Source organism: Bubalus kerabau, chromosome 1 (genome assembly GCF_029407905.1).
Source record: "Bubalus kerabau isolate K-KA32 ecotype Philippines breed swamp buffalo chromosome 1, PCC_UOA_SB_1v2, whole genome shotgun sequence".
Lineage (NCBI taxonomy): Eukaryota > Metazoa > Chordata > Mammalia > Artiodactyla > Bovidae > Bubalus > Bubalus kerabau.
Genome location: NC_073624.1, coordinates 230,583,529 through 230,610,737, shown reverse-complemented (window position 1 = coordinate 230,610,737; position 27,209 = coordinate 230,583,529). Strand labels below are relative to the sequence as shown.

At 54.1% G+C, this 27,209-nt stretch overlaps 2 protein-coding genes across 4 annotated transcripts in view; one reads left to right on the top strand and one right to left on the bottom strand.

The window, feature by feature from the left end:
* The first annotated feature begins 1,447 nt into the window (after nt 1–1,447).
* Nucleotides 1,448–10,200, top strand: CD74 (CD74 molecule). Of its 2 annotated transcripts, XM_055558595.1 has the most exons (9): nt 1,448–1,707; nt 4,386–4,558; nt 4,764–4,837; nt 5,375–5,437; nt 6,213–6,308; nt 6,594–6,681; nt 7,667–7,858; nt 8,347–8,406; nt 8,677–10,200. In XM_055558595.1, the coding sequence occupies exons 1-8, from the start codon at nt 1,631–1,633 to the stop codon at nt 8,388–8,390; spliced, it is 807 nt and encodes a 268-aa protein (XP_055414570.1). In that variant the 5' UTR covers nt 1,448–1,630; the 3' UTR covers nt 8,391–8,406; nt 8,677–10,200. The 2 variants fall into 2 exon arrangements, with proteins under 2 accessions (XP_055414570.1, XP_055414576.1); XM_055558601.1 differs by lacking the exon at nt 7,667–7,858 and having other exon boundaries at nt 1,454–1,707; nt 8,677–10,196.
* Nucleotides 10,201–10,437: 237 nt separating this feature from the next.
* TCOF1 (treacle ribosome biogenesis factor 1) overlaps nt 10,438–27,209 on the bottom strand; it is a 38,208-nt gene continuing 21,436 nt past the window's right edge. Inside the window, exons 17-27 of one of the 2 annotated variants that reach the window (XM_055558577.1) lie at nt 25,414–25,524; nt 21,035–21,218; nt 19,657–19,793; nt 17,646–17,750; nt 16,978–17,215; nt 16,411–16,493; nt 15,703–15,883; nt 13,131–13,670; nt 12,394–12,491; nt 11,612–11,655; nt 10,438–10,826 (exon numbers count right to left, since the gene is read on the bottom strand). In XM_055558577.1, the coding sequence (XP_055414552.1) occupies nt 11,629–11,655; nt 12,394–12,491; nt 13,131–13,670; nt 15,703–15,883; nt 16,411–16,493; nt 16,978–17,215; nt 17,646–17,750; nt 19,657–19,793; nt 21,035–21,218; nt 25,414–25,524 (1,704 nt within the window). In that variant the 3' untranslated portion in view covers nt 10,438–10,826; nt 11,612–11,628. The remainder of the gene's footprint in view (nt 10,827–11,611; nt 11,656–12,393; nt 12,492–13,130; nt 13,671–15,702; nt 15,884–16,410; nt 16,494–16,977; nt 17,216–17,645; nt 17,751–19,656; nt 19,794–21,034; nt 21,219–25,413; nt 25,525–27,209) is intronic. The other variant, XM_055558584.1, reaches the window with a different exon arrangement.

Below are 27,209 nucleotides of genomic sequence, written 5' to 3'. Positions count from 1 at the left end.
TAAAACAACTTTTGTCAAACTTTGTCTCTCTTCAGATGTTTGGTCAAATTCACTTAGCATGATGCTTTCAAAATTAATTTTGTGGCATGAATCAGTACTTCATTTCTTTTTTTTTTAAATAAGACTTGTATTGAGACATTAATTCTTCTTTATGGCTAAATAATGTTCCATTGTATGGATATACCACATTTTGTTTACTCATCAGTTGATGAATATTTGGGTTGTTTTTGCTTTGGGGCTATTATGAATAATGGTGCTATGACCATTTGTGTATAAGTTTTTCTATGGATACATGCTTTAATCTCTCTTGTGTAGATATCCAGGAGTGGAATTACTGGATCATATGTAACTCCATACTTAACTTCTTGAGAAATTGCCAAATTGTTTTCCAAAGTAGCTGCACCATAGTACATTCCTGCCAGCAATATCTGAGTTCCAATTCCTTCACATCCTTGTCAACACTTGTAATTATTTGTCTTTTTGATTACAGCCATCATAGTGGATGTGAAGTGGTACCTCATTGTGGCCTCAATCTGCATTTCCCTAATGACTAATGATGTGGAGCATCTTTTCATGTGCTTATTGACCTTAAATTTGCTGAAAATTTAAACATACACACAAAAGACATAAAGATTAATAAAACAAATATGGTCTATAAGACACAGATAGTGAGAAATAAAACCATGCCAACAGTTAAACCTCCCCTGGGTACCCTTTCCCAGACCCTCTTCCGTCCCTCCCTGTAGAGGCCTCCACTGTCATGAATTTGAATGACATAATTTGAGCATTAGGAAGCAGAAGGGTGGAATGGTTAAAATCAAGAGATGGATGCATGATTCTGGGCAAACATGCAGCCTCTCAAAACCTCAGTGTCTCTATCTATAAATGGAGATAATAAAATAAAACAGCCCTCAAAATGTCACTGTAAAGATTAAATGAAACAAAGCATGCAAAATGATTAGCACAGTGCCAGCTCAAAGGAGGGCTGGATAAGTGCTGGCAAATATTAGTACCAGAGCCTTAGAACCAGGGACTCAGGTTCATAAAATGCTTGTATTAGCAGAGAGCAGAGAGAACACTGAATCCAGCTTTCCTCCCTTGGCTCTGAGATGACATAACTGACGCCCTGAGAGAAGGAAAGGAATTTGTCTAAGTTCACAAAAGGGGGGCAGCCCCTTTATGTACCCACTCATCTTCAGGTGAGAGGGGAGACAAAAAGAATTTTCGGCTTTTTTTTTTTTTTTCTTGCTTCAAAGTGATTTCCTATCTAGGGAGTGAACAATTGCCCGTTTCTTGAAACCTCCGAAGAGCCTTATGAATCCACAGGTCTGCCCAGAAACAAGTGACGCGGGCCCTGTGCAGCCAATGGAAACATGCTGGCCTTTTCACCTGCCTAAGGGGGGGCTCCCCCTACTCATCCTGTCCCATTAAAGGCAACTTGCTGAAGTGAGGGTATTTCCAGATTTGTGGCTTTCACTTCCACTTGTACCAGGTGGGCGGAGTGGCCTCTTGTAGACGAATCAGATTCCTCCTCAGCCCCAACTTCAAGAGGTGAGCACGGGGCTCAGCATCCCAGATACACAGGCAGCGGCAGCAGCAGCAGGAGTGGGAAAGACCAGAGGTCAGAAGCATGGAAGACCAGCGTGACCTCATCTCCAACCATGAGCAGCTGCCCATGCTGGGCCAGCGCCCCGGAGCCCAGGAGAGGTATGTGTGAGCAGTAGGAGAGAGCAGCCAAATCTTGGACTGCACAGACGTATGTGCACAGGCGCTACAGAAGGAGCACTAGACCGGGAGTCGGACCAGTCATGAACTTAGGCTCTGACTCCAACACTAACTGGGTGGTCTGGGGCAAGTCTCTGGCCGTCAGGCTTCAGTTCTCCCACCTGTAAAATGAGCGAGTTCCTCTAGGGCAGGGGTTTTAACTTTCTTTGTGTCACATACTTCTCTTCTGAAAATCAGAGAGCTCTGTACTCATTCCCTACAGTTTCCCACAGTATCAGGAGCTTCCCAGAGTCCCTTGAAGCTGGGCCATGAGCCCTAGATTAGAATTTTGAAAATATTATGGATCCTAGATGGAGAAGCAGATTTTCTAAAAGAGAATGGCAGAAGCAGCTCATCATAGAGGAGTTTCCTCCTAGTTATCATAAGTTGGTATATGTGTTTATATCAAGGGAATTATAGTTGCAGGTGTCTGACAGTAGATGAAGATGTTTGCTATCACAGGAGGGAATGAGAGATGTTGGAGGAGGGTCAAAAAAGGGTGAGGTGGGGGGCTCTGGCTAAATTTCTAGAAGGGGCTGTGGGTTGATCTGGGTGATGCCCTGCCCATGCCCCTCTCCCTTGCAGTAAGGGGCCAGCACAGGCATCCAGAGGACCCTTTCCCAGATCCTTATCCATCTGTTTCCCTGAAAAAAAAAAAAAAAAATGGGGAATGGTTAGAATACAGCTACCCCAATGTCCCTGCCCCCACCCCCAGATAATTTGCATATTACAGGGACTTGTTGTGATGTCAGCAGTTGCCAGGCAGAAAGGGGTTTGGGAGAGACTCTCAGAGATGTCATGAGGAACTTCATACTGTGGGACATGTAACTAGAGATAGACCATTAGTGCCTGGCCTGTGAAAACCCTGGGGAATCCCATGGCTAGGAGGGCCAACTCTTGTGAGGGCTGGATTCTGGTCGAGGTTCTGCAACTGTCGTGTATGACTTGTATAAATCACAGTTTCTCTCTGGGTCTCAGTAGTAGCAGCAGCAATAATGATGAAAGTGGTTATGATAATAGTTCCTATTCACTGTACACTTGTTACCAATCCTCAGTCCCTGTTCGATATTAGTATGATTAGCTTTGTGGTGGGCATATAACTAAATGCTGAACTCAATCATAATTCTTTTACTAACTCTTTAAGTTGGGTACTTTTATTATTTCCCTTTTTATATAAGAGAAAATTGAGACTCGTATTAACAAGTGAGTCACCAAAGTTATTGCAGCTAGTGAATCCTGGAGCCAGAATTTGAACCCAGGACTAGTCTGATGTTAAAACTTGAGTTTGTCTACCATCTGACCCCCTTCTAGAGGCACAGTTTGCAGGGAGGGGAAATGGGTCCCCTCTGAGCACAGGCCACCCAGTGAGTTGCAGAGCCAGTGTGGGCTCAGTGAGCAGAAAGGGTGTCCCCTTGTCAAATCCTTGTCTGGTTTTCCCTCAGTTCAATCACTGCTTCTAAAAACTGTCCTGGCCTGTTTTGGACCCTTTTGTGAACACTTCTGCCTGGCAACATTTGTACCATGATTCCTTCCAGTTCTGGTTGGCTCCTGACTTTGGCCAATTACTTATTCAAGAAAGAGGCAGTAGAAAGGAGGAAGTGACAAGAGTTGGCACTCATCCAGAACCAGGAGACAGGCCATCAAGATGCATGAAGAGGAAGGAAACCAGATGCTAAAGTTAATTATTAACTCCCTTGAGATTGGTGCTCAGTGTTACAGACTGCTAACTAGGTGCTAGGTACGGAGTCAAGAGCTTTATCCTGATCTCATTTTATATAACAACCCTTTGAGTAGATATTCTTACCTCAAGTTACTAAGAGAGGTTGAGTGACTTGCCCCTGTTCCCTGAGCTAAGGGAATGACAGAACCAGGATTACAATCCAGGTTACAGGGTCTCGTCTTTATTATGACTCTCTAGATTCTTAGACCTTATGAGAAACTGAGGTTCAGAGAAGAAATGGTGGGAGGCACAGCTGGGACTCAACTTGGGTGTGGGGTCGCTGAAGAGGTGGGGTCATAGAGCTTGAACTCAGGAAGACCCAAGCTTGGGTGGACTTTTCACCACTTCAGAGGCCAGGCCACCTCTCTTCCTTGGGAAGGCCAAAAAGTAGGATTTGTTTTCCCCTCCTTTCTGGTTTTCTCCTTTTCTCCACACAGGAATTTTACATTCTCCTTTCAGAGTAATAATCCCCTGGACTGGGCCTTGGTCCAGAAATCACAGAGGATTGGCGAGCAGAGAGGCAATAAGAATGAGCCACGTTTGTGATGTCATGAATTACTAGGCAGCAGGGTCTTCCTGGGGTTTCCTCAGCTGTCCTTGCTAGTTCCCTCGAGAAGACAAGGCCCTCGTTCTTGGCTCTTCCCCACACAGGGGTTAGCTCCAGGATTTCTACCTGGGAGGGCTATAGGGGCAGCAGTGGCTGGAGGTAGGGGGTCAGGAGAATATTGTCAAGCTGTAAGTTCATAAGCACTTATTTGTGCTTAAAGCGTGTGTTTGTTAGGGGCAGCTGAGGGCAAGGGCTGAAACTGTGGGGGCACAGTCCCCCATTCCCAGCCAGTCCCCGGGGCAGCCGCTTCTGTGGACTCTCCTCTGACCTATGTCCCCCTCCTCCCCTCCACAGCAAGTGCAGTCGTGGAGCCCTGTACACGGGCTTTTCCGTCTTGGTGGCTCTGCTCCTGGCTGGCCAGGCCACCACTGCCTACTTCCTGTATCAGCAACAGGGCCGGCTGGACAAGCTGACGGTCACCTCCCAGAACCTGCAGCTGGAGAACCTACGCATGAAGCTTCCTAAGCGTGCGTGCCCTGCCTCTGTCCCGACAACCCCCCTGCCCCTCACCTCAGAGAACCCTCATTCCCGCCCCAACTGGGCCCACTGTCCTCGCCCTCTGGTCTGGAATTCCAGCCCCTCATCTGGGTCTGAGCTCTCAGTCCCCGGGTCTGAGTACCCTCTTCCCTGGGCACTGGGGCCACACTCATGCTGTGCCTTCTGCCCTGACAGCTGCCAAGCCTTTAAGCCAGATGCGGATGGCCACTCCCATGCTGATGCGGGCGCTGCCCATGGCAGGCCCGGAGGTAAGGCCAACCCCAGGGCAGTAGAAGAGGGAAGCTTACTCTGCCTGGAGAGAGGGCAAGTGCCAAGGGACAGGGGAGGACACCTGGCTCAGGAACAGCACAGCTGGAGAGGGGGTCCTGGCTGTTGGGGGGAGGAACAGGAATTCCAGGGGTGAAGGAGGAAAGAGCCTCTTGGGGCCCTCTCTGGGAGGAAGGCCCAGCCCTCCACAAATTATAAAGTGCTTCTCATTTCCCAGAGCATCTCACAGTCCCTCCTATTTTCAGAGCCCTTGATATATAGATGATGTTTCTGTTCACAAAACTATCTCCTGTCCACAAAGCCTTGGGCAGGAAAGCGTATGCAGAGTAGAGGAACAGGATATTGAGGCAGGAAGGTAACAACCTGCTCAAGCTCTCACGGTGGGAGGTGGTAGAGATGGACTTGTTGAACATCTGGGAATCCAGACTCTCACCCAGACCCCAGCTGCTGGCTCTGCTCTGGGCCCCACCCCCAGGGGCCAGTGTTGGTAACTCCTCCCTCCTTCGTTCCTTCCACAGCCCATGAAGAACGCCACCAAGTACGGCAACATGACACAGGACCACGTGATGCACCTGCTCCTGGTGAGTGGAACGTGCCAGGCAGCCCTCACCTCCCACCCCATCCCCACAGGCCCCTGGCTGGGGCTGTGCTTCAAAACCTGCACCGGGCCCGGCTCACAGTAGACGTTCAACATGGGCTCCACATATTAGTGAAGCAACACAAATGTGACCCTTAATGTTCTATGAAGTTCAGCCCCACTGCTCCCCACTTTTTTGTGTTTGAGGTGGAGAAACTAAGGCCCAGAGTCTGGAAGTGACTTGCTCAAGATGCCTGTTTTATTCCTTCCCAAATTTTTACTGCATGTCTACTCAGCACCAGGCACTGTGCAAGGCTCCAGAGCCACAGTGGGGAGCAATCAGATCAGTCCTAGTCCATGGAGATCTCAGGCTAGCATGGGAGACAGACAAGTGACCAGGTGATGAGGGATGTGCAGGGGCCTTTGAGAGAAAAAGAGGCCAAGGATCTGACTTAGCTGGGGTGGGAGTGTTGGGATGAAGTCGAGGGTTTCCTCTGAAGGAGGTGAGACCTGGAAGATGAGTAAGAGTCTGCAAGGATCAGAAGACTGACGACTGTTGGTAGAACTGGGCCTGGAACTGGGTCTCCCGACTCCCAGCCCCAGGGTGTTGTAGCTGGGCCCCTGGATTACTTTAACACATCCCCTTCCCCATTAGCTCCAGTGTGCTGACGTCTGGGCTCCACACCTCAGAACCAAAGATCAGGGCAACATGAGCTGTACATTAAACCTTGCCTGCCTGGAAGCTTTTTAACTTTCCTTCCTGCCTTGCTACCCTGCAGAAGGCAGACCCCCTGAAGGTGTACCCGCAGCTGAAGGGGAGCCTGCCAGAAAACCTGAAACACCTTAAGGACTCCATGGACGGCTTGGACTGGAAGGTCAGCAGCTTTCCCTGCACTGGTACCCTGCCTCCCTGTCTAAAGCAGCCCTGGGACGAGCGGCGTGAGCAGGGAAGCCATTTTCAGGAAGCTGGAGGCGGTTTCCCAGCACTTAAGCAGCTCCCACCATGGGAGAATGCTTGGACTCAAGGAACCACCTTGACCAAACACTGTGGGGTATCTAAGGGGCAACCAGGTCCCCACTGGCCCTCCATGTCCCAGGGGCACAGTCAATATGGTGGGAGTGGGCTACTAAGCCTGACTCTTTGCCTTTATCTCCATTAGCTCTTTGAGAGCTGGCTGCATCAGTGGCTCTTGTTTGAAATGAGCAAGAACTCGCTGGAGGAGAAGCCCTTTGAGGTTCCACCCAAAGGTAAAGGGAATGTGAATCTTGGGGAGGTGGGGTTTCCAGGAGCTCCCTGATCCAAGCACAGGGCTCTCCCAGCCTCTCAGCTCTCACTCCTGTTTCTCCTGCCTGTTCTTCTGGGCCCGTCTGTCCCCAGCCCCCATCCTGTCCCTTCAGGAGGTGACCTCCCTTGTGGAGGACGGAACTGCACAAGGAGGCCTGGAGCAAAAACCACCCAAAACATCCCAGGAGTCATAGCAATGATCTTCCTCACCCAGCACTGCATCCTGCAGGCTCACAAGGGTTGGGCTCATGATTCCCACCCTTCCAAGGGACCTCTCCCAGGTCACACAGCCACGGCTGCTAGATAAGAGGGCCTTGGGGTTCTTCCATCTCATGGGCAATGTGTACCAGGGTTTTCAGCCCGAAAGCCTTTATGGGTGCTCTGTTCTCATCCTGGTGCTAATTGGCTATGTGACTTTGGGCAAGTCTCTTCCCTCTGGGCTTCAGTTTCAGAAGTAGAAGATCAGGGGCCCACCCTTCCTGAACCCCAGGATTCTCCATCATGGATTCAGAGAGGGCACCTTGCATGTTATCTTGACCAACTTCCAGCTAATGTTCAAATCCCCTCTATAACAGCCTCATCACATGGTAACCCCCATTTCTACTTGGATACCGCCAGTAATGGGAGCTCAGACTCAGCAAGGAGTCTACTGCTTTTCTCTAGAAATCAGAATCATAGGTGCAATTCTAAACTCTAATAGGTACTGAGTGTCAGAAGAAATCATCATGTTCTGGGATGAATTAGCAACACAGCCATGCACTTCCTCTCTGATCCTGGACCTGGTTGGTCCAGGCCTCAGTTTCTCCATCTATGCAATTGGTAGAGCAAGTGCAGCCACTTGGACAGAAGGCATTAGGCACACAACAGTGGTATGTGGACCTCTGGTTCTGCTGAGACCCCAGCCCAGAGCCCGCTCACTCACTGTGTTCACCGTGCCTGTCGCTTCAGTACTGACCCAGTGCCAGGAAGAGGTCAGCCGCATCCCTGCCATCCACCCGGGCGTGTTCAAGCCCAACTGCGACGAGAACGGCAACTATATGCCGCTTCAGTGCTATGGGAGCATCGGCTACTGCTGGTGCGTCTTCCCCAACGGCACCGAGGTCCCCCACACCAGGAGCCGTGGGCACCGTAACTGCAGTGGTAAGCGGTGGCCGCTGTGCCAGGAGCAGGAAGGAGCAGGACGGCTGAGGGGCAGGTTGCCCCCGGCACACCATGGGCTAGGACACGCAAGGTGCCCTCTCCGGGCAGCAGCCACTCAGCCATGCATCCACCCACTGTGCATTCCTTATTTATTTGTGTACTATTATTTCTCTCCTTATGTCCACACTCATCTACTTAACTCATTTGTCCTCCAACCCTTCCACTCTACCCATCCATGCGAGCATCCAGGGTCCTCCAGATCCACCCATCTGATTTCATCACCCCCTCCTTGGCCTCGCTCATTCAGTTCCCCAGCCACATCTCACTGCTGCTTGCAGCCATCCAACAAGCGTCCTTCCATTCACATCTGTTCTACCAAGCACCAGGCTTGTGGCAAGGTTGGGAAGAACTAGCCCACCCAGGCTCCTTGCCAGTGGGCACAGTAGGCTGGACTGCAACTAACGAGTGGACTCTCTGCTCCTTTGCAGACCCAATGGAGATGGAGTATCCGTCATCTGGGCTGGGGGTGTAAGCAGGATTTCAGTCAGGTAAGCACCCTTGCAGGGAATCTAGTCCCCAGTAGCTTATCCCCAGAGGGGCCAACTCGCTCGTGGATGATGACCCCAGGCCATTCTCCAACTTCCTTCTCACAGATGAGGACCAGGGCTGGGGGTTCTGGGGCCATGGCAGTCAATTCTTGTATCCAAGCAGGAGGCAGTGGAGGGTGAAGGGCCCTTGACTGCTCCGAGGCGGCAGGATGCTGGGAGGGGGCAGGGACAAGTGACTCCAGCCCTAACCTGCTGCTTCCCTCCCTGCAGTCGCCCCGTGAGCTCAGCAGACGCAGACGCCAGCACCCAGACAGCCCTGCAAGGCCACAGCTTCCCTCCCTGCCCCAGCCCCTCTCCTTCCCTTACACACTCCTCCCCTTGCTGTCTCCCACCCTGCACCCATTCTATGAGACTCCGCCTCTCCATCAGCCTTGGACACAACGATCATATCAGAACGGCATAGATTAGTGGTACACTTGCTGCCCAAACTCCCATCCACTAGCAGGAACGCAAGGCCCAGGGACATGGACCATGAGAGAGGCTGACCCCCACTGCTGCCACCACAACAGGCTGACACAGAACTCCAAGATCATGGAAGTGGTGGGCAGGTGCAGGGAGAAGGGACGGCACTGTCCCAAGTACCAGGACGGACACCTCTGCTGTCCCCTCCCCTCCAGGCCTCAGTTTTCCAGCCCTTTAACTGGGGGCATGAGCCACCCCTTCCCTCTTCCTGGCATCATACACCCAGGAAGAACCAGCCCCCGCAAACTGCAGCCCCTCCCCTCACTTTCTGCCACCCCCTAGTTCCCTCTGCACAGCCAAGCTTGTCATCAGCCCTCCAGCCACGGCTCCTGTGAGAATAAAAGGTAGTGAGTAGAACACGCCCGGCTCTCAGCTGTTCTTTGGGCTGGTCTGTCTACCCCAAGGGGGTGAACTGAAGACCTGGAATCCTGTAGTCGAGGAGGGAGGTCACAGCCTGGGGAGCCCACTCACAGATGCCGGGCTGCGGGGCTGCAGTGTTTGGACACAGACCACTTCTCCATGTTTCACACACAGGAATACTTTACTTCCAAGAAGAAGAAACAGGCTCTTGCCCATAATTCTTTAAGCACCAGCTCTTCTGGGTCCAGCTTCTCCTGTCCCCGTTTTCATTTCTATACTAAGAACAGTACAAGTGTAATGACAGATGGCAACAACGCAGGCCCTTGTATCGGGACCACCAGGGAGTGGGGGCTGTGGAACTGGGGGCCAATGTCCTACTTAAGGGGTGGCCGCTGTGTGGCCCCAGCCGCTTGTTGCCAGGAGGAGCACAGGCCCCTGTGGTCACATTTCTGGACTTTCCAAGAGGAGCCCTAAATGAAAAAGTTTATTGAAATCTCTCCATTTCTAAGTCTGAAGACTTGCTAGGGGTCAAAGGAACCCAACAGGACAATGCTCTGCAGCCTCTGTTCTAGCCAACACACTTAGGGGAAGAGAGGCGACCTGGGAGGGGGTCCTTGCCCAGGGGCCCCCAGTTAAGGGTACAGTTGGCTGTCACCCTGACTCTCCCAGACCCCCCAGGCTCAGTGCTGTTTCTGCATGGACTCTCGCTGTCTCCAGCAGAAGGCTAAAAGCCTTGGACCTTCACGACCAGAGGTGCTTCACACTGCTCTGGGCCCAGGGAAGTGGGCCCCCCCATCACCGCCATCACAAACTCCTGTGGATGTCACCCTGACACATCTTTCGAGTGCCTCCACTTCTTGCCTTCATCATAGCAGAACCTTTGTAACCTAGCCTGACCATGCCCGAGCTCCCCCTTAGCTTAGATGCCACCTCCTCCAGGAAGCCTTCCCCACCCCATCAGGGCCCTTTGCTGAGTCTCCTCCTTTGGCAGACAGGGTGTCACTCACCACAGTATCCCAGAGTCTTGATACACCGTCAAGAATAAATCCTGAGCATATGAGGTCTGTTCATCTCCCAGTGTCAGTCAGACTCTCCCTTCCAAGAATCAATCAATTGCAGAGCATTTGCCCAGAGGCACTAGGAACTTGCACCTTTCCTTCAAGTCTTTTATTTTCGGAGTTCTTACAAAAAAAACCATACAAACAAAAAAGGAAAAAACTGACAAAAGGAGGACAAAGCCTCAGCATCAGCCGGAGACCGGGGCACGAAGGAGCCGCAGACTGAGCCTCACTGGGTCTACAGAGCAGAGGCAGAAAGCCTTGAGGCCTCTGGGCATGTTGGAGCTGAGAAGGGAGGGGCAGGTCACTTAAAAAAATATATATATACTGTACACGTCCATCCATCCGAGGCATCCTGCATTGGAGAGAATTCTGTGAGCAGAGGTCATGGAGCCAGGCAGGCTTCTTCCTCCTCAGACCAGCCTCTCTGCAGGGCTCGCTGGTTTGGCCAGCATGGACATCGCAGCTGGCCATCGTCTTCTGGGGAGCAAGGGGAAGTTAAACATTCAATTCCCACCCTCGGTGGGCAGAGGGAAGAAGCATGGGGCTGGCCACCACTTGGCTAAGAAATCCCTGGGAGAAGGAGATATAAGACTTCCCCAACTTTTTCTCTACCAAGGAGAACAAAATCAAATCAAAAGCTCTCCCCATACAGGAGAGGAGCATTAACTAACCACGGTGGATACCTGGTGGTGCTGACTGTGTCCCAGGAACTGGGACGAGGGCTTCAGAGCTTTGCTTCACTGAAGCCTCACCACCTGCCCAGGTCTGTATCACCCTGTTTACAGCAGGCTGGGGCTCACTCAGCTAGGCGGAGCATTCCACCCTTTCACCACCACTTGGGAAGCACAGAGCCATCAGAATGGCTTGCTTTGAGTAAAGCACGTTCCTTCGAATTACAAAATTAGAAAGAAAGGAGTGACAGTGGCGAAGGAGACTGAGCTGTCCCCGACCTCAAGCCTTAGCCTCATGTACAAGGAGGAAGCATGCCAGTGTGCCCCTCCCCCACCACACCCCAGCAAACCCCCCTCCCCCACCTGAGCAACTCAGCGGTGGTCACTGTCCAGACTCTCCTGGATCCTTCTGACTCTGCAGCTCTGATTCCCGGCATCACCCACTGCCCTTGAGGAACTGAACCCTCTTTCTCCAAAACCCCTTCCCCTGAGGCCCACCCCCGAGGCCCAGTCTCACTCCTGAGGACCACGGTGGGTGCTGGAGCTGACCTCCCGCCCTCTCCAGCAGGGGTTCCCAGGCCAGGAGTGTACCTGCCGCCTGGCGTCCCTCAGACGGTTTGCTCTGCCATCTTCTTCTGTGAAGAGAGAAGCAGGAGAGGCTCTTGGACCTGAAGTGTCTCCCCACCCACGCCACCCCCACCAGGAGGGGCTATGACAGTTCCCTCCCGAGGCTCTGTGGCTCCCCCAGGACAGATACTGGGGACACACAGATCCTGAGGGTGCGGAGGGTGCCCCTGAGCCCTGGAGGACGGAGCCCAAGACTCTGCAGCAGCAGACGCTCCAATTTTCTGACCACGACTGTGGCCCTGCTAGCCATGTTGAGAACCGCATCTGGGTATGAGGAGCTGAGGGCTCCTGGTCAGGTGGTTGGCCCTTGACATGCATGACGCAGACGGTGAGTGTTTCTGCCGTGGGGATACCCTGCCAGCTGGGGCACACACATCCAAGGGAACCTTTTCTCTCACCCAGAAACCTGCAACAGCCTAGCTAGTCTTCCGGCCCCAGGGGGCCTTCTCTTTTCTTCACTTGTCATAATAGCCTCCTACCTCACAGGCAAGATAGGGCCGCTCCATGGCTCCCACATGCACAGACCTTGGACCCCTCAGGGTGGGCCCCACCTCCTAGCTCTTCTCTAGTGTCTCACAATACACACGCTCCTGTTCGGGACCCTGAGAATGGTAGGGGCACAGGGACTGGGTCTGGCTTATCCCATCCCCTACCCTGACATCCAGAGGCTGGGGCGGATCACATTCACCCGGGGACTGGGTCTGGGTCCCCTTTTCTAGCCCAAGACTCCTTGGGACTCACTCTACCTTTCTCTTCTTTTTCTTCTGTGATGGTGAGCCAGGGTCTTTGGTTGAGGCCTTTTTTGCTTTCTTCTTCTTTTCCTTTTTCTCCTTGTCTTTTTTTTCTAAGGGAAGAAAGTAAAATTGCTAAACAACAGATGTTAATCTTAAGGGTTGGGGTCAAAGTGGGCAGACAGGGCAGGTCTCCAGGGGCCCTAGAGCTCTCTCCTCTCCATGCCCCACACCCTGGGGAGCCATCGAAGCACAAGTCTTATGATTTCTGCCCCCATGGAAGCCCTGGACTGTTACCATTTTAACTCACTTTGTAAAATTTCTACACTGATTTTAAAAAGACACTTTCAATCTGTAAAATGGGAATGAGTGATCACCCATCAGACAGGACTGTGGTGGGGGTTAAACGTGGCCTGGCTGCACGAGGACTCCAGCACAGAATGCAGCAAGGGGCAGCTGCTACCCAGGAGCCTGGACCCCAGGAGCCTGGGCTGCCAGTGCGCGTGGCTGTGGCCGCCGTGAGGGAGCGCAGGGCTCTGCGAGCAGAACACGCCCTGCAGCTGCGAGCGCCATCCTGGTGGTGGGGGCCCCACTGCTCCAGGACCCGGTTCCGGCTTTGCCCATCCTGCTCCCAAGACGGACAAGACATTCTCAGCCCTCTCTGTGCTGGCTGAGGGCCACCCACCTGAGTGGTGACTGACAGCCCTCAGCAGGACCAGGGAAGTGTGCTTTGGGCTGCAGCAGGCACTTACTCTTGTCAGATTTCTTCTTCTCTTTCTTGATCTTAAGGTTGCCGTGGTCTCCCCCGTCACCCTTCGGAGTCCCCAGCTCCCCTACTGGCTTCTCCTTGGCCCCTTGAGAGCCGGGAGACTCCTTCTCCTTCTTCTCCTTGACGTCACCACTTGCTCTGTCCTTCTTGGATTTCCCTTTGACAGTCCTGGGGGCCTTTTCTGATGAGACCACATGCTCCCCACCATCCGCAGCTGCCAACTGCTTCTTTTTCTTGTTCTTGGGGGCCTTGGGGGCTGTCTGGTCTTCGGACAGCTTCCGCTTATGGCCCAGGCGGCCCTTCCGGCTGCCTTCCTTGGCGGTGTCCACGGCCTTCTTCCTCTCCTGCTCCAGCAGCTCCGTGAGCACCTTCGCCACCGAGGCCTGCACCTGCGCCTCGCTCAGGGGCCAGGGCTCGCTCAGGAGGCGCTGGGTGATGTTGTTCTGCAGCGCCAGCATGGAGGCCGGGGGACTCCCGGGCCCCTTTCCGGGCTTCTGAGGTGTGGCACCAGCCTCTTTTCTGCCTGTGGAGAGAGGACCCGGGGTCATGGACCTGAGAGAATCGGGGACTAGACCTCTGGTGGCATGAAAGCCAAGGGGGTCCAGCATGACCTGACATTCTCTGATGTGGTACAGATGGGACCATGGGAACCCGCTGGGTCTCCTGCCCACACCTCTCCACCTGCTTCTAACTTAGAGCTCTTTTCATGTCTCCTCACACTGAAAACTCAAGTTCAGGCTGGAAATTAACTCTAGCATGTTAATCAAAGGGCTTGTAGTATTAGTTGCTCAGCTGTGTCCAACTCTTTGAGACCCCACGGACTGTAGCCCACCAGGCTCCTCTGTCCATGGAGTTCTCCAGGCAAGAATACTGGAGTGGGTTGCCATTTCCTTCTCCAAAAAGGCTTGTAACCCGCCAACAAATCAAAGAATCTATGGGACAGGATAGACGGCACCTTTCAGTCAGGAGCCCAGGGCAGGGAGACAGGATGCCTGGGCCCTGGGTCTGAAAACCAAACTCAGTTCCCTGTTTATAAAATGAGGCATTAGATGAACACTGAATCCCCTCACTGTTCTAAACCACAGATGCATTAAAAAAAAGCCAAGGTCATGTAGCCATCCAACTTATGCCCACTTGTACCCTGGGGGCCTGCAGCCCTCTGCGGTCAGGGGTCCAGGTGGCTTGGCCTGGGGGTGGGGGGTGCAGAAAATATGCACATGGTGGCTGACTAAGCAGGTTTACTGCTGCCAGAGCGACTTCTGCTGCAGCCTTTGTTTAGAATTTTCCACGCCTCTGCTCTCCTTTGATAATTGTGTGCTGACTACACGTGTGAAAAAAACCTTCCACAGCCCCCTCTAAAATGTCTCCTTGTCACACCCGCCTCTCACAAAGAGAAGAACACTGGGGAAGAAAATGAGCAATGACTCCTCTTGCTGACCCAGCACCGGGCAAGCTGCAGCAAGAGGCCCCAGGACTGGGGGCTGAGCATATGTCCCAGCACTGCCCCAACTTCGCAGGTCCCTTTGGGGTCTCACAGCACAAGAGTGGCGACACCCTGGGCTCTGGGAGGTGCTGGTAGCTTGGCCCTGGCTCCATGTGGGGAGGATAAAGCTGTTCCCTTCAGGGTGCAGTGGGACCTGCAGCAGCTCTGGCTCCAGAGCCCCATGGGGGCTGGGGAGGTGGGCAGAGGGGGTCCCAGGGCAGAGGGAGGCCCACTTCAGTCCTTTGGTGCTTCATGGCAAGAACAGGAGTCAGCTAGAGAAGGGAGCCAAGGAGAGCACAGGGTGCCTTAGCAACCCACTTCTCTGCCTCCTGCCTACCACACACCCTAGAATGCCAAGGCCAGGGAACCTTGAGAGCTGGCCCAGGCAGACCCTCAGAGAACCCGTCCCAGAGTGCTGGCACAGTCAGCAGTGGCTGACACCTAGGCCAGGTGACCTGAGCACTCGAGTCTGCCCTCCAAACACCACGTGACTTTCTCCACATGTGCCATTTTCTGTATGTGCCACCAATGGATCCACCAACCCCTGCCCTGTATGGTTAGGGCACCAAGGTCCAGAGTTGCCATGGGCTTGTCTGAGGCTTCAGAGCATGTCAGTCCTTGGCCCGGTGTCTTCACCATGTGCAGAAGACTTCTTCAAACGTGACCCCATCTTCTGTCTGAGCTATCCCAAGTACCTACACCCTGTACCAGAAGCCCACTTGTTAGGAAGAAAAGTCAATAGGAACAGCTAGAGAGAGCTGAGGCCTACCCTGTGAGTCCAGGTGCACGTCGTCTAAGGTAGGGACCAGCCTACATGGTGCACCAGCACCCCTCAGGGCTGGATAACCGACCTCCGGGCGGCCCTAGGCTACAGGAGCCAGACTCTAGGGCACAGGCCTCTGCACTTTTGACGTGCACCTCCAGGCCTGATGTAGCAGTACCAGACCTCACTTGGGGAGGCCCTGCTGGCAGACAGGACCATGTTGGTGGGACTGCTCCCGAGGGAGGCAAAGGGGCTCCTTGCCTTGTTCTTCCACATCCTGCTGTGTCCTTCCTGTGGCCCTCGACTCACCTGTTTTAGGGGACATGGTGCCTGCTGCTTGTTGGGGCTCCACTTCCTGCTTGCCCTCTGGGGCATCTCTGGTGGCCGGAGTAGAGGAAACAGAGGGGCTGGCATCTGGTTTGGGAGCGGCCTTTGAAGTCTTGGAACCAGCTGGAGTCAGCCCAGGAGTCACAAAACCTGAGAGGAGAGACTGAAGAAGCCCCGTGTGAAGAAGCCCAGCAGGGCATGGCCCACTAGAGGAGCTCAGCCCCGGGCCCCTCGGGCCGGCTGGGCGGCAGGCACACAGCCCTGTGTGCGTGCCTCCTGCACTACTATAATTAATACATATTTTAAATGGGCTCATTTAAAAAGGAAACTTATTACTAATGCAAACGGAAAAGCCCTAGCACTTGCCACATACAGATGATAACCTTAAAAGAAATCCCATCTGTTACCTGTTAGAGAATGTTTTTATCTGGAAATCACCTAAAATCAAGGTAAACCCTTTCTATAGACTCTAAGAGTCTGCTTCTCACAGCTTTATGCTGAAGTGGGACCTCAGGAGAGGAGCCATGCAGTCAGGACCCTGCCCAGGGCCCCTGGAAAGAGGACGGGCCTGGTCCCAGACCCATGACCCAGGGCATGGCCTCAGCCTACAACTGCATGGTAGGTTAGAGCCTGGCCTGGGGCTCCCACCTCAAGGCTCCCGAGACTGCCAGCCCCTTCCTTTGCAGTTACCTGGGAAGGTGCCACCACCTCGTCGTCACTGGACTCTGTTGTGGTCTCTTCCACCAAGGTCTCCCTCCTGGAGGGGGCTGGGCCTACGGGAGAAGCACAGGTAACTGTTGGGAACCCCGGCTTCCCTCTGCCTGCTGGACAGGCCAGAGCGCTCCAGGAGCAGGTGGGCCCCGAGGTGGCCTGGTCCCTGTTTATGTGCCTCACCCTCTGATCTAAGGCATCATCTGCCCCTCATTGCTCCCTTCCATGGTCTATTGCTATTCACAGCATTTCCAGTGAGACACCTGCATGCACAAACCTTCTAATCCCCAAGAGAGGTATGGTCTTGGGAATCTGGGGATCAGTTAGGGAAGCCTGATCCCAAAAGGTTGGGCGTGGCCAAACAGTCATGTAAAAAGGCTGTTCATGTCGTGTGGACCAATTTGGTCATGGGGTTGTGTAGCTGGGTAACTGAGGTCCTGCATAAGATGCCTAGGTCAAAGTCATAGAACATGGGCAGATACAGAGCAGAGACCTGAGCCCAGGGCTCCACCAGGCCCTCCAGCATTTCTCTCCCAGGAGCCTCACCTGGCCTGTGGGCTGACGGGGCCGCCTGGGACCCCTTGGCATCGTCCTCGCTCCCTGAAGAGCTGCTGTTGCTGTCGTCTGAGGCTGCAGGGGCCTTGGCTGTGGGGTGCCCCGAGGGAGTGGCTGTGGCCTGCTGAGCTGCAGGAACCTCAGGCTTTCTGAGCTTGTTGGCCACTCTGACCTGGGTAGGGGTGCTCTGGGGACTCGCCGTGGAGAGTGTTCCCACAGCACTGTCAGTCTGATTTGAGGAAAGGAGAGAGAATGGAAAGGGAAAATTAGGGGAAATAAGATCTGGTGCTTACTGAATACCTCAGGGAAGGGCCAGGCACCACCAGAGGCTTCACACACAGGCCCCAGTTAATTCTCCCACCACTCTCTAGGATGGGCAGTGGGAGACTCCCTGGCAGTGATTAGGACTCCAGGATTTCACTGCTGAGGGCCTGGGTTCAATCCCTGGTTAGGGAACCAAGACCCCTCAAAAAGAAAGTTTTGGTGTGGGGGCATGCACAGTAGAAGCCTGGGACGGTAAATGCGCATGCTGAGGTCATGGGGTAGCTAAACGCTGGCGCTGGGGCTTGGGCCCTTGCCTGTACCCTGCCTTCTACCTCCTGTGTCTCTGAACACTATCCCCTCCGGGGTGAGGCCTGGCCCCCGACTCCCCAGCTCACCCCACTTGAAGACGGGGTCTTGGCAGCAGGAGGTTGGGCCTCACTGGCTTTCTGGGCAAGAACCTTCAGGGCAGCCTGCGTCAGCGGGAGGTTCCTCTTGGTCACCTGTGAAAGGCAAAGGTGAGGAGCCAGCCTGGCTCCATGCAGACAGGACCCTGCCCAGGGCCCCCAGAAAGAGGACGGGCCCAGACCCATGACCCAGAGGCTGGCCTCAGCCTAAGACTGCGCAGGCGGGTGAGAGCCTGGCCTGGGGCTCCCAGGTTCTTGGCATGCCATCTAGGCCACACCCTGGTCACATCCTGCCTGGCTCGGGTAGGAGGGGACCCGTAGCTGCCAGAGGAACCTGGAGGTGGAGTGGAGGGCTGAGGGGCAATTGAAGGGGTACTGCCACTGACTGGGCAGAAAATAAGCTAATAGTATCATTCTCAGAGGATCCACAGACAGCTCCCAGCCCAGGGGAGGGAAGGGGCTCAGGCCCCCCCTGGAGGCTCCACCACTGAGTCTGAGCCTCTAGACTAGTGGCTGCAACAGACTCAAGAGGCTCCCTGGGGCCGCTCCTGTTTCCCACACCTGCCAGCAGCCAAGGAGAGAATGGAACGAGAACTGGGTGTGATCCCTTGTTAAAACCTCCAGGCCCCCTTCAGCCCTCACCATGGGCCGTGAGGCCTGGCCCCTCTGCCCCTGCTACCCTACCTTCTCCCAGCTCTCACACCCCATGCGCTCCCCCAGAGGCTTCTGCGCCTGGGTCTCCCTGCCTGGAGGGCTCCCCAGCTTGTCCAGGCCTGGCTGCTTCTCCGGCCCCAGTGTCGTGTCCTCTGGGAGGCCACCTCAGCCTATCCTTTCTAAGTCAAGTCATCCCACTGTTTCTTGCTTACATCGATACTACTCCCTTCAAAGCACCCACCAGTTGGGGTGAGTACTTTAACTCTTGGTCTCCTTGCTTAATGGCTGTCCCCCGCCTTGGGAATTCCATGAGGGCAGGGCCCCTCCCTGTCTTCTTCCTTCTGTACCCCCAGTTCCCAGCATGGACAGATGCTCAGCACCATCTGCTGGCTGAAAGGCCAAATGGATGCAGGTTGGTGGATGCAGTGACCACCATCCAGCCACCCACTCAGCAACCATGGTCCCAGGAAGCTCTTTTTGGGTCAGAGGTCGTGATGAGCCCCAATGAGTGGCAGTGCCCAAGTCCTGCTTTGGCCTATCCAGCTCTCACTCCCGCCATCTCAGGAAAAAAGGGGGCGGGTGCAAGGGCTTGGGAAAACAAATGGCTATGGCCCCACGAGCAATGGGCCCAGAAACTATGAACTAGGATCCAGGAGCCCTGGGTTCCGACCCTGCCTGATCCTGGACACGTCTCGACCCTCTTGCTGAGGGCATGGTGCTCAGCTCCATCGTTTGAACAATGAGCCATTAACTCTCCCCTGCTTGGTTTTTAGGTTCCAGGAAGGACCCGACTGAGCGACTTCACTTTCTTTTCACTTTCATGCACTGGAGAAGGAAATGGCAACCCACTCCAGTGTTCTTGCCTGGAGAATCCCAGGGACAGGGGAGCCTGGTGAGCTGCCGTCTATAGGGTCCCACAGAGTTGGACACGACTGAAGCGACTTAGAAGCAGCAGCAGCAGCAGCAGCAGCAGCAAGAACCAAAGAAATAAAAATGCACTGAAAATAGTGAAGGCTAGGAAGAACACTACTGGTCACTATGATGAACATTAACAAAGGGCAACTTTTGTTCACAGCAAACCGTGAGAGAAAAATCAAACCAAAAGCCTGATATTGTTGGAGAAGCTGCTGGAGTCGTGCTGGTTCTGCCCAGAGGGCCACATGCCAGAGGACACTTCCTGACCTTCGGGGGCACAGATCAGGGCTATGTCCAGGCCCGGAAAGGCCCTGGCTTCCACGGGGTGGGTGAGAGCAACTACAGTGCCACCCAGCAACCCTGAGTGGAAGTGGTGTTGAGGAGGGGCCCCTCAGCCCGCTGGCCCAGCAGCGCCCCCTTGCCCACCAGGTACCTGAGTGGCTGAGGCCTCCTGCTTCTTGCCTTCAGACCCCTGACTTGTGTCCTCACTGCTGGGAGCCCCCACCACACTGGCTCTGAGGGACGCCTTTGGGGGTGCCGTGGGCACAGTCACCACGCTGGTCCTAGTGGCTGAGATGGAGGGGGAGGGGGTATGTCAGGGCTGAGAAGCCCTGTGGCCTCCTCCAAGCAGCAAAACCCGCTCTATCAAGCCCATCCTGGGAACCTCGTGCAGTGCCCAGGGCCCATGTGCTAGAAGCCCCTTAAACCCCCTCCCAAGCCTTCCAGGCAGGAGCGGCTGCTGTCTCCATGTTTTATAAAGAGATGAGACGGCAGCTGTGGGCAACACCCCAGGCCTTTTCGTCAGCCCCTCCCCACCTGCAGTCCCCCTCGCTGGCTAAGAGGACAGGCAGAGCACTGGAGCCAAACACGACTCTGCACATTTAAAACCCTCTCTCTTAGAAAAGCCTTGGTCATGTGCAGAGGCTCAATCACATCTGTTCACTGCAGCACTGTTTGTAACAGCCCAACACCCCAAATAAAATCCTTAGCTTCCTCCAACTCAACACTGGCTGAAAAAACTGCAGGATTCCCAGGTGACCACTCTGTAGCCAGTGGGGATCACGCTGTAACTACAGAACGTCACAACATATCAAGATTACTGAGCATATGTACAGTATGGTCTCACTAAAAATACACAGTGTACCTTTGCTGTTTGTAAAGTTAATAGCTATAAAATGTTAACAGTGATTATTTTGGACAGTGGGATTACAAGTGATGCTTTTTCTTTTGTGCTAATCTGCATTTCTTAATAAACCCACCAAGATCAGGTATTAATATCCTCATCAAAAAGTGTCCTGGTAACAACACCGATAATGATTATCCATTTTATTGCTATCACTGTCGGAATCAGATTTTCGAAAGTCAAAGAAAACCCACATCTGGTCTTGTCTCCAGGAACTCCTCCCTACACCTCTCTGTTTAGGGATTACTTGATCTCCTTCACATGCCACCAGGAACGAGAGGCTCACTACCCTGCAGCCCTCTCCAAGTTCAGTCAGCCAGCTGTTACAAGGCTCCTCCTGAACTACAAACCTGGTCAATGCAGCTTCGAGTCTCTAGTCTGGGTTCTACCTTTTGGAGCCCACACAGAGAAGCCCTGGCACAGTTATTGCTCAAGCCAGATCCTCATGGGAATAAGCCAACATAGGGTCGAGACCTTGCCCTAAGCCCCTCCAGACCAACTACTTGCTGAGACTCAGCCAGTGCCTTCTCCCTTTGGATGTGTGTGCGCATGTGTGCATGTATGTGTGTGTGCACACGCCTGGCAGCTGCAGCCAGGGAGTCAGCCCTGCAGTGTGGCCCGTGCTCACCAGGAGTTGGGCACTGTGTAGCGGGGATCACGTCCTCGTCCTCGCTCTCAGAGGAGCTCCTGGCTGTGCTCTCCGAGGCCTGAGCCTTCCTCAGGGTGCCTGTAGCCTGCGCTTGGGCGGGGGTAGCAGCTGGGCCAGCTGGACTACGATTAGGGTCGACAAAAATCAGAGGGGTTTTAATCACCTTGAAAAACAAAAACAAAACACACCCCCCCAGTGATTAACAGCTTGGCCAGGGGAAAGGGAAGGTGGGTAGGGGAGGGTGTCACAAGGCAAGGGTTCCAGAGAGCTCCCAAGGCTCTGCCAGCTCACTCCCAGCCCAGGCACCCACCAAGACCCTGCACAGCACCTCAGAGCTCACAGGAGCCCACTCAACCCTCAGAGGAACCCCTGAGATCAGCAGTATCAGCTCCATCATACAGACGGGAAAACCACAAGTCCTGAGGGGAGGGAGATTTGCCCAAGGTCACACAGCCTAACTGAAGCCAAGTCAGGCCCAGATTGTGGAGGTCAGCCTCCTTCCTGTCGCTGACTTCAGAGACACACACCTGATGTGTGGGGCGCTCTGAGCAATGCCCCGTCAGCTGCCTGACGGTTCGCCTAGGGGGCTGTTCACAGTCTAGTTGCCCCCATGCCCAAGACTCTGATGCCCCCTCCTGCCAGGACACAGGAATGTGGCCCGAACTACACGGGCCCAGGATCTTCAACAAGTAAATTGCTCAGGGAAAACCAACTAAGGGACCCAATGTAGCCGGTGGCCCTTGTCTAGATTCCTATTTGACCAGATACAGAAAACGTCATGAGGCAACTGGGGAAATGGGGACGCTGACTAGGTGGGCCAACTTTTTAATGACTGTGTTTTAAAGAAAAGAAAAAAAGGAGGAATCTAGTGGTGTTGGGGAAAAGAGTGAAGATATGGATGAACCAAGACTGGTCACAAGTCCAGAACTACCAAAGCTGGGATGGTGACTGGCAACTCTACACTGTTCTAGCTTGGAGCATGCTCTGCATTTTCCAGTAAGACACTGAAAAAAAAGAGAAAAAAGTAACACTCCCTGTGGACTCTTGGCGGATGTCTGGGAACCACAGCTCCAGTGAACATGCACACAGCATAGAAGGACACCCAGGGAGCCTATGTTCCACTCCCCAGAAAGCTGACCTGGTCTGAGTTCTGCCCCCACCCTCTGACCCCACAGGGAGACAGAAGGCAGCAGGAGAGCAGAAGGGAGCCGCCCATGACCATGGTCTGGAACCCAGGTCTCTGCCCACCCCACTGGGCCTGACTTCGTGTCCTCCAGGGTGCTGCGGGAAAGGCAACACAAAATGGAAAGCAGAAAGGGGCCCGCCCGAGGGGGAAGCTCTGCCGGGCCCGGGCCCTGCCTACCCCTGCCAAACAGCCTCCCCCACAGCCGCTCTGATCTGCCACTTCCAGAGACTTCCTTCCCACGTGATGAAAGAGAGAAGGATGGAAGTGGGAGAAGGCTTTCAGTTGAGGGAGGGGGGATCTATATATATGTGAGAAGACAGAGGAACAGATTGTTGGGGATGAAGAGAGGCAGTGAACCCACTGAGGCAAACAATAGCGTCTGGGATATTAAAAGCAGCTCCGCAGCAGAAGCCTCCGCCCTGCTCTACCTGCCCACGCTGCCCGCCCTGCCTCTGAGCTGGGGTGGGGCAGGGCGGGGGGTGGGGCACAGAGCCCTGGATGGAAGAGGAGGGTTCAAAGGTGGGGTACATGGGACATACTTCTGACCCCATCTCTGCCACGACCTCGCCGTGTGGCCCAGCCCGAGATTCGTGAGTCTCACTCTCCCACCTGCTGGAAGGCTCTTAGTAACCCAGTCTGGGCTCTCTCACCAAAGAGCTTCTGGTCTGCTTTGGAAACCACAAAGCACGATACACATGGGGTGACAAGGACCTTCTTTCTGGGGTGGGTCAGCAAAGACACTGGAAGCGGAAGCAGCCTGAACACCTGGCTGGACCTCCACTCTGCCCCCTGTAGGTGCTGGGCAGTGAGGGCCCAGAGGGAACACACAGGATCCCTTTCTACTGCAGGGGTCAGTGCCTGTAGGACCAAACCCAGTGGCCTTCCAGAAGTCACAGCTGTGCATCACAAGAGTGCCCTCATTCAGGTCATGGCGGGTGGGGGGGCAGTGGATTGGCCTAGACTGCTGACCCCGGGGACAAGGGACACAAACATGAGGGGACCTGAGCTCTGGATGGCAGCACTTCTCTGAGGCCTCTCCCAGAACTTTCTGGAGCTGGTAGCACATCCTAGGCCCACACCTGAAGGAGCTGAAAAATCCCACTCCTGGGCATGTGGCCCAGAGCCTCCATGGTTCACCAGCCCTCAGGGAGTCTCACCCCAGGGGTTGAGAGGGCCAGTGGCCTCACCCAGGGTAACCAGCAAACTGGTGTCAGAGCCAGGGCTGGAAGCTGGTCCTCCAAGCACCAGACAGGAACTCCTAGGACCAACCATGCTAGACTTTAGATCTTTGATTTAACACCTTAATTTCAGCTTCTTAGAAGTCTCTTCTTTCTTTCCAACTCAACGTGGAACTCTAAAGGCAAGGCCTTGTCTGTTAAAATTTGGTACCTACCCTAGGCCCTGGCACAGACTCTGGCCTGGGATTAATGCCTACACAACAGGGCTAAGCCATGCAGGGACCATCCCCTGATCTGTCTTTGAGAGCAAAGAGGTAAGCCCAACCCCTGCAGCGGGGGAGACTAAGGCAGTGAGGGGACCTGGGAATGGACCCACAGCCCCTCTCTGCCTCCCAGCCTGGGGCTCTGCCCACCACCCTGGTATCAATTCCTTACTCTCAGTGATGGGCTAATAATAAAAACAGTGAAACTCACCAGTAGAGAAGTACTTGATAAATGCATAATAATGATAATAATCATAATTAGAGAGCTGGGGATTAAGGAGCTAAAAAACCCCAAAGTTGGGAGGAGGCTGCAGCTCCCCTGGGCTGTGCCGGCTTCCCTGAATCCTTCTGGGGAATGCTCAAAGTGCTGACTTTTTTTCCTTTTTCTTTTCTAACAGGGACTCCAAAACCTTGAGGACTAACGTACCAATTAAATGGTTCAGTTTAAGCATGATGTTCATTTTAATTGTGTTAGTCCGCCCCCGCAGAGAAGGGAGAAGCGGCCCCCTCCCTCCCAGCTGTTTAGATCCTGCATAGAGAAGGCAGGCTCTGAAAGGCTCCAAGGAGAGCCTGAGGGCAGGGCCCGAGCCCCGCTGCCACAGGGAGGGAAGTGTCAGGGCAGGGCCAGGGAGCGAGCGGACAGCCTGGGTTCTGACACCAGGTCTGTCCCCTTATGACAGCAATGTGATGCCAGGGCAGCTTGTCCAACTTCTCTGGACTTATTCCTTCCTCCTCAAAATGGTAATAAAAGAAGCACCTTTCCTCATAGGGCTGGTCTGGGGATTAAACAGAAAAATGAAAATATGGGGACTAGCATTGTCCTTGGCCCTCAGGAAGGGGCCAACAGCAGATGGAGTTGCTCACAGTTACTCTTCTAATCTAGGCTATTAAGGAGAGAAAGACAGTGAACACCCCAGCACCATGGGTGTGCATGACACCTGACCCTGCTGATGGACTAATCAGTGTGTGATATTACATTTAAGGGGAGCTGGATAGGGAGACCCCACTCATCTGGCGGTTGGGAACTCCAGCATCTCTGAAGGGCCTGGCGGAAGCTTCTAGTACCTTGGGGCTAGGGGAGGACAGAGGGCAGTGCCGGCTGTGGGAAAGGCCTGGGGCTCACAAAGAAACCCAGATTCCTGCCAGGTGAACGCCAGCAAGCCTCTGGAGCTGGGGAGATGGGGGGCTTGGTTCCGCCCTCAGGGGTGGAACCAGGGGAGGATGGCTGGCAGCGTGTGAAGATGGGCTGTAGCTTCCTGAGCGAGGTCTGGGACCAGGCCCCCGGGGCTCTGACAGACCCCGCAGAGAAGGCTCCCAGGTCCTAACAGGAAGTGGGGTACACATGGAAACAGGGGCCAGTGCCTGCCTCTTCCTGGGCTTCTTACGGGTCATAGGCATTTGGGAGATCACTCCAGCTTGTTGAGCCTTGATTCCTGACACAGCACGTGCCTCCCGCAGTAACAGGCCCTCCCTGTCAGGCAGCATGCTGTGTACCTGCGCCTCGGGGCTGTGGGAGCCAACTCTGACCCTCCATTGGCAGGCTCTGCTACCTGCCTCCCAGGGTTATTGTGGAGATGAAAGTGTTTAAAAAAAAGAGAGCTCGGGAAATGCGGAAGTGCTGTAAGTGGGACAGACCTGCCCTCCCCGTGCCCCCCGCCCCTGCCCCGCCATCTCCCAGGTGCATCTGCTCAGCTCTTAGCCTAAGTGCCCTTAGGGACAGGCCCGGCCTACCTGGCTGGACGGCAAGTCCTCATCACTGCTGGTTGAGGACTCCTCTGCTTTCTTCTCCAGGCATGCTGGAGCCAGGGTCTTGCTTGTGGTAGTTTTAGAGCTACCCTCTTTCTGAGGGGACAAGAACATGGTGGGCAAGGGGGCGTTCGTTAGCTGAGAGGAAGCACAACTAAGACCGGTGAGCAATGATCCTCACTCTCCCGGGAAGATAGCACAATCCCCTTTACACAGTGTGTGCGGCGGGGTGGCCAGCATGCCCCACAGGCTGGGAACACAGGCCTGCACGCTGCCGATCCTTCCTCCAGAGCTGACTCCAACCGTGAAAGGGATGTGTGAGTCAGGCACTACTAAAACCCGAGGGCAGGCGTGCTGCTGGCAAGGCATCTGAATGAGAGGTGACAGCCGCCCAGGACAAGGTAGCAGGGGTGAGCCAGAGGCCCCAGCACAGCTCACATCTGGCTGTCACATCCCCAGCTAAAAGCAGGAGCCGGCCGAGAGCAGTTCAACCAGCTGTTATCCTCTACTGCCAGCCCAAGAATAAACGAGGGGGGCTGGCTGGTGATGGCAGTCAGGAGCAGAGGAGGATCTAGAGCAGGGACTAAACTGAAAGGTGCTGGTGGCGGAGCGGAGCCCAGGCCAGGGCAGAGGGCAGCTCTGTGCCTCCCTATTGGTGTGAAGGTCCAATTTTTACTACTCAGAAAAGCAGGACCCACACTGCTGGGGCCTCCAGCTTCTTGAACCCACCTGCCAATGCAGGAGAGTTAAGAGACGTGGGTTTGATCCTTGGGTCGGGAAGGTCCGTTGGAGGAGGGCATGGAGACCACTCCAGTATCCTTGCCTGGAGAATCCCATGGACAGAGGAGCCTGGTGGGCTACAGTCCATAGCGTTGCAAAGAGTCGGACATAACTGAGCGACTTAACACGCACAGAATTGATCCATTATTTATTTGGCTATATTGGGTCTTAGTTGCTGCATGTGGGATCTAGTTCCCTGACCACAGGTTGAATCCAGGCCCCAGCACTGGGAGCGCAGAGTCTTAGCCACTGGACCACCAGGGAAGTCCCTGGAGCCTCCAATCTCTCAAGAAAAGCTAGAAGATCCTGATTTGGGGGTGCACTTCCCAATTTTTCACTCGGTCAACTACAGTGCACACCGCAACAGCCAAGTCCCCGTGTCTTCCTTGCTAACACAACCCTGTCTCTGTTCTAGCGGCCCCCACCACAGGCTTTGGAGAGGGTGGCCCTTTGTCTCAGCCAATCTCGGGAACTGCAGGCCCCTCATCAGTGAGTGGCTTTTTTTTTTTTTTCTTGCAGGGGGAGGGGATGGCAGAGGACAGGTAGAACACATGCCTTAGATCTGGTCAAGGAGCTAAGTGGAGGGGAAGTCAACTGGGGGATTTTCTCTTTAGGAGATGCTGCAGCCCTGCTGTGACAAAGAGGCAGACGAGGCATGGAGAGAGAAGAAATCTGAGTCACCAATGATGCTGAGCTGAAGGGACCACCTTCACAGGAGCCCTACCATGAAACTTCATGCCCTGAGATGACCAACCCCCTTAAGAACCATCTGAGCTCTTGTGAAGTAGCTCTTGTTTTCTCCTGCAGATTAAGATGTCCTGACTGATAGAATAACCTGATTAAAACTTTACAAAAAGCATCACGGTCCAAAACATGGCTAGGACCCTTGTGTCTCATTCTGGCATTTAGGCTCCCATAGATTTTATTGGTAGTCACTAGAAGTGACTGCTGCCTGCAGGACAGCTGGCCTTTGCTGAGCCCACCTGACTTCAAAACCCCTC

Bases quoted from the DNA above. Each gene is read 5' to 3' on its own strand.
- CD74 (XM_055558595.1), top strand. From the start codon at position 1,631: ATGGAAGACCAGCGTGACCTCATCTCCAACCATGAGCAGCTGCCCATG. The intron at 1,708-4,385 runs GTATGTGTGAGC...TCCCCTCCACAG, and splicing joins CGCCCCGGAGCCCAGGAGAG to CAAGTGCAGTCGTGGAGCCC. The intron at 6,309-6,593 runs GTCAGCAGCTTT...TATCTCCATTAG, and splicing joins TGGACGGCTTGGACTGGAAG to CTCTTTGAGAGCTGGCTGCA.